At 40.6% G+C, this 16,744-nt stretch overlaps 2 protein-coding genes across 3 annotated transcripts in view; both read left to right on the forward strand.

Moving 5' to 3' along the window:
* Window positions 1-5,205, forward strand: part of LOC111974155 (alpha/beta hydrolase domain-containing protein 17B) — an 18,075-nt gene extending 12,870 nt beyond the window's left edge. For both annotated transcript variants that reach the window (XM_024001778.2, XM_024001780.2), the window contains exons 3-4: window positions 1,719-1,898; window positions 4,243-5,205. In XM_024001778.2, the coding sequence (XP_023857546.1) occupies window positions 1,719-1,898; window positions 4,243-4,468 (406 nt within the window). In that variant the 3' untranslated portion in view covers window positions 4,469-5,205. The remainder of the gene's footprint in view (window positions 1-1,718; window positions 1,899-4,242) is intronic.
* A 10,983-nt stretch (window positions 5,206-16,188) lies between these two features.
* cemip2 (cell migration inducing hyaluronidase 2) overlaps window positions 16,189-16,744 on the forward strand; it is a 41,308-nt gene continuing 40,752 nt past the window's right edge. Inside the window, exon 1 of the mRNA XM_070446870.1 lies at window positions 16,189-16,411. The gene's annotated coding sequence lies outside the window, so the exon portion shown is untranslated. The remainder of the gene's footprint in view (window positions 16,412-16,744) is intronic.

A 16,744-nucleotide genomic window follows, 5' to 3' on the forward strand; every position in this document is an offset into this window, starting at 1 on the left:
TGATGGTGCATGGCACTCTGACTCTGATAAAACACTCCAGCCACCCATGTCATAGATTGTTCTCTCTGCTACTGCACGGTAAGCGGTACTGATGCAGTCTGGGACCAACAGGACCCTGAACAGCTCCTACCCCCAAGCTATAAGACCTGTCTCTTATACACATCTAGATGTGTATAAGAGACAGCAAATAGAATAGTGCTGTTTCATTTTCTTTTCACTTGGACGTGTTCCAGCAGTCAATCCTTCCAAGTCTAATATTGACTGGTAGCCTAGTAACAGATTTCCAATGAGGTTTCAGACAGATACCCACTGCAGCCTCTGCCCCAGGAAGTGAAAACAACAAACTTCCTGATCAATCATATTATTGATTGGAGACAAAAGGAAGATCCCTTCAGCATACACACACACACACACACACACACACACACACACACACACACACACACACACACACACACACACACACACACACACACACACACACACAGTAGTGCCCATGGCAGCCAACACAGTAGGTTTGGTATGGTATGGGTCGTGACTGAGGGCAGGAGAGAGCAGTGATTAACGTGCTATTAACGTACGTAGCAGCAGGTCCTCTTCAGTTGAAAATATGACCCAGTATAGAACACGAGACCCAATTATCTTATAGCCTAGCTGCTTCCCCCTTCTTGACCTCTACTGTCAGTGGTGCTGTTCTTCCCTTATTTCTTCCCTTTCATTTGCTCTTGCTCTCTCCCTCGTTCTCTCTGCGTTATAGATTGGATTGGTCTCAGGGAATAAATTGATGATTGGGTAGTGGAGAGCTTGTATAACCATGGAGCGTGCTCAGTGAGGTAAAGTGAGTTCATGCTGAAATTGGCCCTAAGTTGGCCTGGCAACACACACACACACAAAGTCACTTACATTCACCTGATCCACTAGTGTTACAGTCCCTGGCTGTACTTTATATCATATGTTTTACATTAACTGTTATAAACATTACACACAGTGTGTTTTGACATATGTTAGGTTTTGGCCAGCCTGCTATAGCCTGGCTAGCCTGTTTGAGGTAATGCTGCTGCTCAGAACAGTTGCTGGCAAATAAGAGGCTGAATTTAAAATTCCTCACCCACATTTGAGAATTCTAGTTCTTAATATAGTCTAGTTCCTATGGGCCCTGTGCGCCTACTTAGTCCACTCTGTCATCAGAAGGTTTTGACCACTTGGGACCTCCTGTGAGCCTCCACGCATCATATGTCTGTGCTGTCACTCTCCAACCAGTTGGATGACCTACCCTTGTGTCAGTGTTGTACAGGCTGGGCTAGGTAGAACTGGTGATGTTTGTGTGATCAGTCCTGCAGCGGTTTATAGCCGGGAAAGTCAGCTGACTGGCTGTGTTGGTCACATTTTCCATAATAATAATGCCTTTCTCGCTCTCCTCTCCTCTCTTTTTCTATCTGTATCTTCTGCTTGTCCCACCACACCCCTTATTGACACGTCAATGCTCCCACACCGACTGATCCTAGACTTAAGCTCCCTCCTGACTACTGTACTTCTGACCTGAGTGGGGTGATGGGATCTTGTTAATAGCGACCGACTGACTGACTGACAAACTATGTCATCATCCTTCTCTTGGTCTACATCATCATCGACATCCTACCTTGTCATCGTCCTTATTCAGAGTATCAGGTAATTGATGCTGTGTAGCTGATGATAATGTTCTGTGTCTCTGCCCCCAGGTATGGTATTAGGCCAGAGACTGTGATCGTGTATGGTCAGAGTATCGGTACGGTCCCTTCCGTGGACCTGGCGGCACGCTACGAGAGCGCCGCGGTCGTCCTGCACTCCCCTCTCACCTCTGGCATGAGAGTGGCCTTCCCAGACACCAAGAAAACCTACTGCTTTGACGCCTTCCCCAAGTGAGTGACACACACACACACAGAGCATAACTTCTCTGCGCTACGGATCCCTTTTACGGGATCATTTTCCTAAACAACCGCTGAATTGCAGGGCGCAAAATATTACAAAAAATATTTATAATCATGCAATCACAAGTGAAATATACCAAAATACAGCTTAGCTTGTTGTTAATCCACCTATCGTGTCAGATTTTGAAAATATGCTTTGCAGCGAAAGCAATCCAAGCTTTTGTGAGTGTATCAATCAATGCTACAACAGCTAGCCCCAAATTAGCATGGTCACGAAAGTCAGAAAAGCAATCAAATTAATCGCTTACCTTTGATAATCTTCGGACGTTTGCCATTTGGGTTGCGCGTTATGTTCAGAAAACCAAAGCCTCGTTCCGTTCGACAAAAATTCCAAAAAGTATCCGTAATGTTCGTAGAAACATGTCAAATGTTTTTTATAAATCAATCCTCAGGTTGTTTTTAACAAACATAATCGATAATATTTCAACCGGACCGTAACCTATTCAATAAGAGAGAAAAAGAAAATGGAGAGCTACCCCTCTCGCGCGCAGGAACTAATCAGAGGACACCTGACTAGTTTTGAAAAATCTCACTCATTTTTCAAAATAAAAGCCTGAAACTATGTCTAAAGCCTGGTCACAGCCTGAGGAAGCCATTGGAAAAGGAATCTGGTTGATACCCCTTTAAATGGAAGAAAGACGGGCCAGGAAACACAGATTTAAAAAAAAAATTTTTATCACTTCCGGGTTAGATTTTCTCAGGTTTTTGCCTGCAGAATCAGTTTTGTTATACTCACAGACAATATTTTGACCGTTTTGGAAACTTTGGAGTGTTTTCTATCCTAATCTGTAAATTATATGCATATTCTACGATCTGGACCTAAGAAATAGTCAGTTTACCTTGGGAACATTATTTAAAAAATAAAAAATAAATCTGACCTCTAGCGTCAAGAGGATAAAGCAGTCATGTTTGAGTCACTCTGAACTCAAATGCTCCATCTGGTGGTCCTTGGTTGCTGCCAGGTTATGGAGAATTGTAGGACTGTGACTGTCATGGAATTTTGGATGACGCTTATTGGTCAGCCAAATGACCATAGTCACCATTATAACCGTTCAAATAACCTTTGGGAAAGTGCGTATTTAAAAAACAAAGACACATTTTCTCATCTCCTCCAGTCCTGACTGCATGTCCTGCCATAGAAATAGGATGAATAGAACAGGTGTCCCCGTTTAAGTCAATGACAGCATAATGGGTGGACTGGTGGCCATTGCGAGTGTACCCATAGAGCAAAGCAGGAAGTATACTCATCAATATGTGCTGTGGTTTGTTGATTCAACTCAATTGACATTACACAAAATACATTCCATTGCATGACCCACTCTACGGGATCAGTGTCCCCCCCCACGGGACGGTTGAGCTAACGTAGGCTAATGTGATTAGCATAAGGTTGTAGTAACAAGAACATTTCCCAGGACATCTGATATGGGCAGAAAGCTTAAATTCTTGTTAATCTACCTGCACTGTCCAATTTTCAGTAGCTATTACAGTGAAAGAATACTGTGCTATTGTTTGAGGAGAGTGCACAGTTATGAACTTGAAATTGTATTAATAAACCAATTGGGCACATTTGGGCAGTCTTGATACAACATTTTGTACAGAAATGGAATGGTTTATTGAATCAGTCTAAAAGTTTGCACACACACTTATGCCATCTAGTGACCAAAATCTAAATTGCGCCTAACCTGGAATAGTACATTATGGACTTTCTCTTGCATTTCAAAGATGATGTATTATATTTTACCAGATATAATGCGTTATATTCTCGTACATTAATTTCACATTTCCCAAACTTCAAAGTGTTTCCTTTCAATTGGTATCAAGAATATGCATATCCTTGCCAGGGCCTGAGCAGTTAGATTTGGGTATGTCTTTTTAGGCGAAAATTGGGGGAAAAGGGGTCGGATTCTCAAGAGGTTTTAATATAATTTGAATGAACATTCTACATTACCATGGAAATTATTGTTTCACAATACCAGGCAGCCATCACGAGTGTACCCATGTTTATTTTTTATTTTTTATTTTTTTGTTATTTTATTTTCCTAACCGTTGGCAATACGGTAATTGTGCCAGCCGTAGAGAATGGCGCTGTTGACAAGTCTAAAAGGGTAAACTGCCTGCTGTTGAAATTACAACATTGAGTTATTTTAAATCCTATTCCTGTCATCATCATCATCTGTTTATCATTGCTTGGAAATTATACTTGCCTAACAGTTCCCTTCCTCTGTTCTTTCCCTTGTGTGTGGTGCGTCTGCCCATCTAAACTCGCCTCCCAAAGTATTGACAAGATCTCCAAGGTGACTTCTCCAGTGCTGGTGATTCACGGGACAGAGGACGAGGTGATCGACTTTTCCCACGGCCTGGCGCTGTACGAGCGCTGCCAGAGGCCCGTGGAGCCCCTGTGGGTGGAGGGCGCTGGCCACAACGATGTGGAGCTCTACGGACAGTACCTGGAGCGCTTGAAACAGTTTGTGGCCCATGAGCTCGTCAACTTGTCTACTTGACTTCACCCCTCAATCATACACCTGCTGCAACTGTGAACTTCTGAAATACCCACCCTTTTGTTTTTTGTTTTTTTATAATTTGGAATTGCACTGTGTGTGTATGTGTTGGGGGACGATGGACAGATATGTGCTCAAGAGGATTGTGTGTTTTGTGCATAGAAGAGCAGTGGATTTTGTGTGTGTGTGTGTGTCACACATTTTCTGCCTTTCAGAAGAATGCGGTCCTGGTCCATTGTAAGGATTTTTGAGTATATCTGAGAGGTTTGTGTGGAGCAGCCATGCTGGATGGAAGACTGGACCGCAACTCAACCCAGTCCATCTTGACTAAGGAGCCAAGTCTGAGTCAATGTAGTCAACGTGGATATTTTGTTATTGTGTATTTGTTTCTATTTTAAATATATAAAGTTTGCATGTATCACGTGACAAAACTGTACGAGACAAGTCTGACATTTAATATGGCAGTGCCAGTGTTGCCAAAAGTTCAGAATATTGAAGAAAATGGCATGCAACTATATTGTACGTACAACATCCTATAAATATCTCCAAAGTTGTATAAGCTGTACAAAGTTTTTTGTTATTACTATGTTGATTTTCATGTATTCTTTCAGTAAACTACTACGACTCCATCGTAGTATGAAGAACAATGTTTTTTTCAGACCAGTGACATGCTGGATAGTTCCAATTAAAGATGTATAATGTACATGTAACGTTAATAATAAAGCTTATTTACCAATTCAGAGGAATAGTATTTCTAGATTTTTCTTTTGTATACAAACTGCCTGTACACCTGGTAGCTCTTAATCAAGCTATGTCATAAAGAGTCATGCCACTGATGCCGTAAGAAAGCATTGAAAAACAGTATAAGTCATTAATGATTGATTGGGAAATGTTTTGATGACAGTTTTACCGAGGACACAACTGAACGATTTCATCTTTTTGCACACTTTTTGCTTTTGTCTTAACTCATATGATATCTGACGGACTGCCTGGTATTTTGGAGCCTTTGTTTTCTTTGAGAAACACGTAATGCTGAACAAGGTGAAACATTTACCAATCACATACTTTATTGTATTAGTAGGGTACTGACTAAGCCTAAAGAAGCAGATGTTAAGTGCTACTGCATGCTATAATAGGCTATAGTTTTCTTACTTTTAGCTGGGTAAATGCTGTCTAGCTTAAGCCCATGGGTGCTACTGAAAACCTCCAGGTCTGATGAACTGAAATATTTTGATTGGGTGTTGTTACTAGAGTAATCAAAGATTGTTAAGATTGGTTGTTAGTACTAATACTTCCATCCATTTTGACTTTATAGATAATGTTTGTAGTGGACATTTGTATTTCTTTCACTAGCCTCTAATATCTAAATGTAAGTTATTGGTACTTTAACTGTTCATATGAGAATTAGGCATCCATCTGTGGTGAGACCATTCTGAATTATTCCCATGACTGTTGAACTCAATCTGGTCACCTAGACCAATGTAATTTATTCTTTTCTAAGAAGGTTCATTACTGAAGGAAATTATATAATATGTTCTTGATAATAGTTATAATAAAATGGATATAGACAATAAAAATAAAACAAAAAATATGCCTGTTCTTTTTTGTTGGTGAACTGAATGGGTAGATGGCAAGTTCAAGTTTATTGTCCCAGGGGACACTTTGTTTTTCAGCATAGGAGCATAAATAACAACATTGAACAATAGAATCCACATGGATCACAATGAGACACAGTTGTAGGTAATACAATGGGCTATTCCATCAAGTCATCTGCCTGACAGCCAATTATATACAGTAGACTTCTAGTGATCGACATTAGCAGCAGTACACAAGTATAACAATCAAAGTTGCCTAATAAGTGAAGTGCTCCGTGCATTCTTAGATCATCTCGTGAACAATGTGTCAATGTACTGACATAAACAAAAAAACATCACCATCATCATTCTCAACATCCTCATCATCCCTAGCCTGCCTACCTCTTCTCTGTATTCAAAAGGGCAATGGCCATAGGGGTAAAGGACTGCTTGCGACTGTTAGTCTTAACAGTGGGGAATCTAAACCAGGAGCCAGACCTGGAACTCAAGGTGTAGGGGAGTAGGCACAGTCAGACAGGATGAATTCTGCCTTCCTCGCCACTTGTCTGTTGTACAGATCAGACAGACTCTGCTGGACTCCTGTGATCTTACTGCCCACTTTCACTATTTCTAGCTAGCTAGCTATTTTTTACTTTTACACCGAGGTTGCCGTACCAGCAAATCAAAGAAAATGTTAAGACAGACTCTATGTACGACTTATAAAAGACTCATCAAGGTCCTTTCTACCTGGAACTTTGCCAGTTGTCTGAGACAAAAAAAGGCGTTGCTGGCCCTTACACAGCATGTCAGTGTTAGACTCAAAGTTATTATCAATAATGTGTGCCAAAATACTTGTAGTTGTCTACAGTGTCTACCTTCAGGCCCTTGATGATAGTGTTCTGAGAGGTAGGGGGTTGACACCTGAAATCAATACACATATATTTGTTTTTTGTCACATTCAGTTGTATGAATGCACTGTCACACCAATGTACAAAATCATCAACAACAGGGTCAGTTTCATTATCATGAAGGAGATGGACTATTACAGAGTGGTCCACAAACTTCAGGATGTGTCTGTTCTCGTTCTGGCTACGACAATCATTAGTGTACAGGATATATTGTAGAGGAATGGCGAGAGGACACACCTCTGGGGTGAGCCTGTTTATGATGATAGCTCCCCTGACAAGCACCCATTCACCGTGCTTCACCCTCTGGGTTCTGTTGGTTAGAAAGTCAAGGATCCAATTGTTTTTACACCATTAATTTTTCCCATATGGGAATTTTAGAAACATTTAAAATAAGTGCTGTGTTTCATGTAGGCTTACCTTGACGTGACGTTTTGATAACCATGTATATCTAATTAGGTGCTTATGTGGCAATCATAAAGTACTACAAATGACATGATGATCTGAATGAAACTGCCGAATCGAGGCAAAGTTAAGAATCTCTGGATTAACTATCTAATGTTAGCTAAATTTAGTAATTCATATTTGGGATCATTTCAGAAAAATTGACAATTCTGTGAACTGTCTTATGCAAGTTTTAAATTGACATAATACCTGTTAGCAAATGTGTCAGCTAGAGATGCCGAGCAGGAGCTTGCAGGGATTTGTAGTCTTGCATGATGTTTATTTTGATGCTAATTAGCATTTTAAAATATGAGATGAAATAAAGTCAAATATATTGATAAATGTCTCCTTGTCTGAGAGAGATTTACATGGTTATCAAAATGTTACGCCAGGGTAAGCATACACGAAACACAGCCCTTATTTTAAGTGTTCCTAAAATCCCCTATGGGAAAAATGAATGGTGTAAAAATGATTGGAAAACATTTCCCTGTTTGACTGCTAGGTTTTATGGGTATTATGACACCTCCACTGTGCGGCTCTATGTTCTCGACACTGGGGGGCGTGAAACTTAGCCTGATTGACACATCTGTTCAGCTATTACTTGCCGCTCCTGTCATTTACCAAAGATTTGGAAAAGACTGAAACCCAGACTACGTGGTGGCAACCATCTTACAAAATAAAGGTTGAATAAAAAAAGTAATAAACACATCAAGGAAGGAGCAGTTTTCCCATGAACCTTTATGCATGAGTAAACAGCACACAACTGACAGGAACGACTCCTGGGTCGTTTTCCTGATATGTGGACCCAAAACAAGGGATGGGATGTTCTGATGGTATTTGGTAGTCTGAGAGGGATAGTACATGGCATGTTTTGCATGGCACACTGATTGGGAAAGCTGATGGTGCATGGCACACTGATTGGGAAAGCTGATGGTGCATGGCACACTGGTTGGGATAGCTGATGGTGCATGGCACACTGATTGGGAAGCTGATGGTGCATGGCACACTGTTGGGATAAGCTGATGGTGCATGGCACACTGATTGGGTAGCTGATGGTGCATGGCACACTGGATTGGATAGCTGATGGTGCATGGCACACTGATTGGAAAGCTGATGGTGCATGGCACACTGATTGGGAAAGCTGATGGTGCATGGCACACTGGTTGGGATAGCTGATGGTGCATGGCACACTGATTGGGATAGCTGATGGTGCATGGCACATGATTGGGAAAGCTGATGGTGCATGGCAACTGGTTGGGATAGTTTGATGGTGCATGGCACTCTGACTCTGATAAAACACTCCAGCCACCCATGTCATAGATTGTTCTCTCTGCTACTGCACGGTAAGCGGTACTGATGCAGTCTGGGACCAACAGGACCCTGAACAGCTCCTACCCCCAAGCTATAAGACTGATCAGAAGTTAAGTTACTTAGTTAGTTAAATAGTTAACCAAATAGCTACCCAGACTATCTGCATTGACCCTTTTTGCACTAACATTTTTGACTCTTCACATACACTGCTGCCTGCTACTTTTTATTATCTATCGTATTACCTTGTCACTTCATTCATAGTTACATGTACATATCTAGCTCAATTACCTCGTACCCCTGCACATGGACTTATTACTGGTACCCTTTGTATTTAGCCAAGCTATCATTACTCGTTGTGTATTTATTATTACTTTTATTATTACGTGTTATATTAGTTATTTTATTTTTCTATTTTCGCTGCATTGTTAGGAAGTAAGTAAGCATTTCACTGTTAGTCTACACCTGTTGTTTATGAAGAACGTGACAAATATAATCTGATTTGATTTTGATTGTTCCTTGGTGCATGGGACACTGATTGTGATCGCTCAATGAAAGCCTATTGTAGAGTAAGTGTGGTAACATGTTAAATCTGCAATACCTGCAGATGTAATGCAATTGAAGACATCACGAGAACAACCTCCCTTGTAATGCTTTCTAATAATGAGCCTGACTAAGTACCAGTCAAATTTTGTCCGTTGAAATGTTGATACATAGAGAGACATATCATAAGCCTCAAAATAAGACATTGAAGGCTCATACATGCCTGTAACAATTTATAAAGCATTATATCTGCAGGCTTGAGGTAAAGCGTTGCCTTAAGGGTCAATACAAGATACTACACCACCCTCTAGTGTTGATGTGCACATACTGTATTCACTTGTAAATGAAAAAGGTGTGACTTCAGCAGTGGTGTAAAGTACTTAAGTAAAAATACTTGAAAGTACTACTTAGGTAGTTTTTTTGGGTATCTGTACTTGTTGTTGTTTTTCTCAAATCTGTCTTCAAATTTGGATTAGGGTTGGAAATGAGGCTGCCCTAGGATTAGATTTGGAAATAAAGTTAGGCCTTGGTTTGAGTTCTGATAGCCTAGGGGTTGGAGATGATCAGGGCTAGTGTATGTTTAGTTATGGGTTGAACTGATAAGGCTATGGATAGGGTTTAATATATTTATCTATTCCTCCACTAGACCGTTTAATATTTACCGTTAATTATTTATGAGTTATCACTGACTCCCTGGCCAAGTGCCTGTGCCATGTGCTCTGTCCTCCAATCGCGCTACAGCAGGGAGAAGCCCCTGACTGCAGCGTGCAGTTCGGGGCCGGGCTCAATGTGGATGGAGTCAAACGTCGGGGCCAGGCTCAATGTGAGAGGAGTCAAACGCGTTTAACCCTGAACCCTTCCCGTCTCCTTAAAGGTCATCCAAGTTGAGGTAAACGTCGAAAGTATCAACATCAACGAAAGCTAATCTTAATCGAGCATAACCTACATGGATAAAAATATAAACCATGGAAGTAAGTGAGACTGTCATCATGCATAATGTACTTTGTATATTCATGTTATTCCAGTGCAGTGGTATGTTTTTATATGACCAACTACTGCACCGATGTTAGCATAGCGTTAATTTGCACCCTTTTGCACGTGAGCTAGCTAAGTAGCAATAGCACCCTTTTGCATGTGAGCTAGCTAATTCCTTACAATGAGGGAATCTTATTTGGACAAATGTGCCTACTTGAGCAGTGAGCCTAGGTTTACATGTACAGTTATGTAATCGATTTGATCGTTGATTCTTTTTTGTGTTTCTTCAATGTATGCCATGTGTTTGGCTGGCTCTAAATGTGTATCGTTGATGCCGACCGCCATTCCTTAAGTTACACATAGTGAGTCTTCACAGCCTAGACATAGTATATACAATAATGAAATGCCTATTGCTTTTTTTATGCCTTTCTAATTATCATGCCATTTTATGTCTATGCTTATTTTCTTTGATGTATAGAGACACGTTAGTGTGTTATTGGAGGGCCAGAGTCCCAAAATAAAAAAAATTCAGCAGCAGTCAACTTCATCACTGCCCCTTCTGCACATAAGGCTGAACAATATATGGTCAACAACCACATCAAAGGACATGCTTCAGTGAGGCACAGAGGTACTATTTCTTTCTTTGTTTCTTGAATATATTTGATGTTCAAGTTTTTTTGATTTTCCCTATTTTTTTTCAGTGACATCAGTGTATTTAGTTTAATTGTATAACTTGTTACTTTACTGTTATTCCTCTCTTTCAGAGTTCACAATCATAAAGTGTGGCTTCAGTTGTAGAAATGTGACACACTGTGTTTGCTGCAAACATCCATGTCACTGCTACTTGGTTTTCACCAGCATCATTGAACCCCATGATCACCTGCCGGTAATTTCTTTAATGATTCATCCATTTCTTATTGTGTTGGCTATTATATTTGTAATAACGAAGTACTCACGTTTTATATTCAACTATTATTTTCCTTTCCTAGGAGAATGCAGCAAGTCTGCAGTGGATTCTTATTCCAGTATGGGAACCTGGACATTGGACAATATGTGTAAGTAAATTTAGTTTTGCCTTTGTTATTGTTTGTTTACTGTAAAACGAAGTTGCTCATTGCCGATCTTATTCTTTGCTAGAATTATAATGCGTCATAGCTATGTTTCATTAACCACTACCTCTCTTTCAGTATACATCCTACAACTTTAAAGTCATAGGTTTAAAAGTTGTATGTCAAAATGTGTCTGTTCATATTTGAACACATTTAACAGATACTGAGGCCACAAGCCAGGGAGAATTTCTTTCTAGATCTTTCCATGGCACTGGCTAGAGAGATGAAAGTCGCACCCAACCATTCAGGTTTTTAGGGCACCCGGTTTCATCCCATCTGGATAGTGGTAGTTCAGTTTAAGACCACTTGCCCATTTATTTATTTTTTATTTTTTATTATCTATGGTTCTGTTTTATTTAAAGTAAAATGTAATATGTAAAATATGTATGTACGATACATAATTTCCCATTCGGTGCATTAAACAGATGGAAACAGAACCATAGATAACATTATCAGTTGGGGCAGTTCTCATTGAACTCATTGAACCCCCCCCCCCCTCCCCCAAAAAAGAATTGGAGTTTGAGCCTCTAGGCTAATTTAGTTCCAACTGTGTTCAAAACTTTTATGCATGCTAAGCTGTTGAATTGTACTTTTTTATTTACTTTCACATATACTGTGTTCACAGAAACATTGCTCTGATCTTGTCCCCTGGACCTTGGAGGACTTTTGGTGTGGATGATCAGGTTAGATATTCCTTTAAATGATTCCACTGAACTGTACCATTTGATTGTCATTCCTTTACTGAAAATTGTACCTTGTTCACACCACAGGGCCTACCAAAGCAAGGTTTCTCAAACATCTGTGGGGTGTTTGTTTTGATGGTAAGATGTTGGCTATTCAGTATATTATATTAGTCCTATTTTCTGTTATTACATGAAACGTTATTATTATTTCTGTGCTTGCGGCATGCAAAGCACACTATTGTTATTGCTCATACTTTTTCTTGTTTATTATTCCTGACACTTTTTGGGACCTATTTCCTACAGTTTTTACACGACATACACAATTCATACATCAAACTCCTGCAGAGCTGGATGCTGATGTGACTTCTTGGGGGGGGATGTCTTCTACATCCTGAAATATATTCTGGGGGTGTTTATCATTATTGTTGTTATCATAACTATCAAACTTAACAACCTACTTAACTTACAGTACACTCTGTACATTGCAATGGAAGCACAGTGTGATTTCACTGAGGCATGTATAAATTATGAAATTCTCATCACTAGTGGATATAATTTTTTTTTGGGATAACCATCCGATTGTGTGATTTTCTTTTTCAAAGGAAAACATGCAGCAAATTAGGCGATGATGGTGCCTAGTTCTCCTGCAGAACTTTCCCATGCCGTAAGTCTTGAATATTTACAAAAACTTTTCATTTGCATCCTTAAAATCACTTGTTTCACTGTAGCCAGACTGACCTGAATATATTGAATGTATGTAATGTATGTCATTCACTCACTAAGGTCTGAAGAAGAGAGGTTGAAAGATCGAAAAAGGCAGCGAAAACAAAACACACTACAGGTAGGAGGTGTCATGATGAGTGGTATAGTCTTAAACCAATGTTTAAAGACTTAACCCCCCTCTCATATGATGAGTGGTATAGTCTTAAACCAATGTTTAAATGACTTAAACCCGCCCCTCTCCAATATATTTCAGGATGATGTAGAAGACTTCCCCCCCCAAGAAGTCACAGCATGTCACATCAGCATCCAGCTCTGCAGGATCAGGTACTGTATAGGCTGTTAGCTAAAGTAAGGTGCATTCAGGTACACACATCCCAAGAGGTTCCCTTACATTACTTAATGACCACAATCTGTTTTCTTTCTAGAGGATACTGGGAACAAAATGCACGGCGAACTGGGAGCTGTGAACTGGGTATGTAGTCTACTGTGTGTAAGGCTGAAGGCTTGATGCATGGCAAGATATAATAGTTGTGACAACTTGTTGAGTAGTTATAGTAAAAACCCCTTTAGTAATAGGAGCTTTTGTTTGCATGGTGGTATTGTGAAAGTGGGGTGTAATTTGACTTGATCAGCCAATCAATGAGGTTCTACTCATATTTATTCTCCTTTTTCTTCAAGGAAGCAGATGTTCTTCAAAGGGACACCCTAGAGCAGCAAGGAGGTGCAAACGACAAAACATTTAAAGGCACTGTTTCCCTCCCTAGTGTAATTGGGATGGGCGGGGAAGACCGCATTACAACCCTTAAAGAACTACGGTTGTATGATGGCCTGGATGAAGAGGAAATATTCTCCTCTAGGAAACGTTCATGTTCCAGTTAGAGAGATTATGAGATGTTCTATGTGGAGGCAGTTGATAACAAGAACATTTACTGTCTGCCTCTTTTGAGGAGCAGGAGTGAAGCCATTTTGAGGAGTGGTCAAACCTTGTTTTTGTCTGCTGTGTTAATTGTTAATTGTGTTGTTTAGTAAAGAAGATGTAGAAGTCACCCGAGTCTCTGATCTCTTTACTGGAGCTGGTATAACTTAACGTACAAAGCACATTCAGCTTGTCAGTATGTCTATATGGTGAAGTCTGTCTCCATTCTCATGAGGAAAGTAAATAGCAGTATAAATCAGGATAGGTAGTAACTGTGTATATATATGCTCAATGAAATAATATAATTACAAAGTTATAACATTTATCAACACAATTTTAACAGCACATGACATAAATAAGTCTGTTCACTGCAACAATGTTTATTTTATTTAACCTTTATTTAACTAGGCAAGTCAGTTAAGAACAAATTCTTATTTACAATGACGGCCTACCAAAAGGCATCCTGTGGGGATGGGGGCCTGGGATTAAAATAAATAAATTCAATATAACTTTAGGACAAAACACACATCACAACAAGAGAGACAACACAACACTACATAAAGAGAGACCTAATACAACAACATAGCAAGGCAGCAACACATGACAACACAGCATGGTAGAAACATAACAACAACATGGTAGCAACACAACATGGTGCAAACATTATTGGGCACAGTCAACAGCACAAAGGTCAAGAAGGTAGAGACAACAATACATCACACAAAGCAGCCACAACTCTCAGTAAGTGTCCATGATTGAGTCTTTGAATGAAGAGATTGAGATAAAACTGTCCAGTTTGAGTGTTTGTTGCAGCTCGTTCCAGTCGCTAGCTGCAGCACACTGAAAAGAGGAGCGATCCAGGGATGTGTGTGCTTTGGCGACCTTTAACAGAATGTGACTGGCAGAACAGGTGTTGTATGTGGAGGATGATGGCTGCAGTAGATATCTCAGATAGGGGGGAGTGAGGCCTGAGAGGGTTTTATAAATAAGCATCATCCAGTGCGTCTTGCGACGGGTATAAAGAGATGACCAGTTTACAGAGGAGTATAGAGTGCAGTGATGTGTCCTATAAGGAGCATTGGTGGCAAATCTGATGGCCGAATGGTAAAGAACGTCTAGCCGCTCGAGCACCCTTACCTGCCGATCTATAAATGATGTCTCCGTAATCTAGCATGGGTAGGATGGTCATCTGAATCAGGGTTAGTTTGGCAGCTGGGGTGAAAGAGGAGCGATTTCGTTAGAGGAAACCAAGTTTAGATTTAACTTAAGCCTGCAGCTTTGATATGTGCTGAGAGAAGGACAGTCCACCGTCTAGCCATACTCCCAGGTACTTGTATAAGGTGACTACCGCAAGCTCTAAACCATCAGAGGTAGTAATAATACCTGTGGGAAGAGGGGCATTCTTCTTACCAAACCACATGACCTTTGTTTTGGAGGTGTTCAGAACAAGGTTAAGGGTAGAGAAAGCTCGTTGGACACTAAGAAAGCTTTGTTGTAGAGCATTTAGCACAAAATCCGTGGAGGGGCCAGCCGAGTATAAGACTATCATCTGCATATAAATGGATAAGAGAGCTTCCTACTGCCTGAGCTATGTTGTTGATGTAAATTGAGAAGAGCGTGGGGCCTAAGATTTAGCCTTGGGGTATGCTCTTGGTGACAGGCAGTGGCTGAGACTGCAGATTTTCTGACTTTATACACTGCACTCTTTGAGAGAGGTAGTTAGCAAACCAGGCCAAAGACCCCTCAGAGACACCAATACTCCTTAGCCGGCCCACAAGAATGGAATGGTCTACCGTATCAAAAGCTTTGGCCAAGTCAATAAAAATAGCAGCACAATATTGCTTAGAATCAAGGGCAATGGTGACATCATTGAGGACCTTTAAGGTTGCAGTGACACATCCATAACCTGAACGGAAACCAGATTGCAAACCCGAGAGAATACTATAGACATCAAGAAAGCCAGTCAGTTGATTATTGACACGTTTTTCCAACACTTTTGATAAACAGGACAAAATAGAAATAGGCCTATAACAGTTAGGATCAGCTTGATCTCTCCCTTTAAATAAATGATGAATTGTGGCTGCCTTCCAAGCAATGGGAACATCCCCAGAGACAGGTTAAAAAGGTTGGAGATAGGCTTGGTGACGATATGGGCAGCAACCTTAAAGAATAAAGGGTCTAAACCATCTGACCCAGATGTTTTTTTGGGGTCAAACATCAGTTGCTTGTCTCAAATATAGCATGAAGCAAAAACACATGTGCTGGTACCACTTTATATAATATCTCTTACAATCTTCAAAAGTGAAATATGTTTGTATTCAACGTGTGCCTTGCAAAAACGTGTGTGTTTGTATTCAGTGTGTGACTGTCAAACCTCAGATGAACCCCCCAAAACAGTGGGCGTGGTCAAACGTGGGCGGAGTCAAACGTCTGACTCCGCCCACATTGAGCCCCGCCCTGAACTGCTCACTGCAGTCAGGGATACTTGACAGCAGGTGGCGGAGGCAGTGGGAGTCAACTCAAGCCCCTCCCACGAGCCCGTACTCTCCGCTCACTTCCTCTCCAAACCGCGCCTGGGACGGGGGCTGGCAGTCTACAGCCCCGAAAGAAAACACAATGTAAAAGTATAAAAAGAACACACAACGCAAACGGTAGATTTTTCTAAGTATTCGTTCCATGACTTCCGTCAGTCAACGCATCGTAACAACGCTTGCTGTTTGGAAGAGAGCGAATGGCCAGTGAAGGCACAGAGTAATCCCGTGAAAGGTAGGAGACCTCACATTGTTCGGATGGTACCACTATCAGCCCTGGCTGATGATAGAATATTTCCTATAAGTATTTAGCAAACGGTCTGTTGTGTAGCCTAGCTGCTGTGTGATTTAACAAAATAATGTGATTATTGTATGGTAAAAAGAGGTGCTTGGTGCTGTCTTGCTTCTTTTTTGTTGTTGTACCCAAACCCATGTTGTTGAAAAGTTACATATTGTTCTATATAAGGTCCCACAGTGTGCCAGTAAAGCAGTGTTTAAAATAGAAATGTGACCAAAATCCATCCCTACATCTTTCATGCTACTCAACTATTTCACTGTATTTCACTAT

Source organism: Salvelinus sp. IW2-2015, linkage group LG15, assembly GCF_002910315.2.
Source record: "Salvelinus sp. IW2-2015 linkage group LG15, ASM291031v2, whole genome shotgun sequence".
NCBI classification, from domain to species: Eukaryota; Metazoa; Chordata; class Actinopteri; order Salmoniformes; family Salmonidae; genus Salvelinus; species Salvelinus sp. IW2-2015.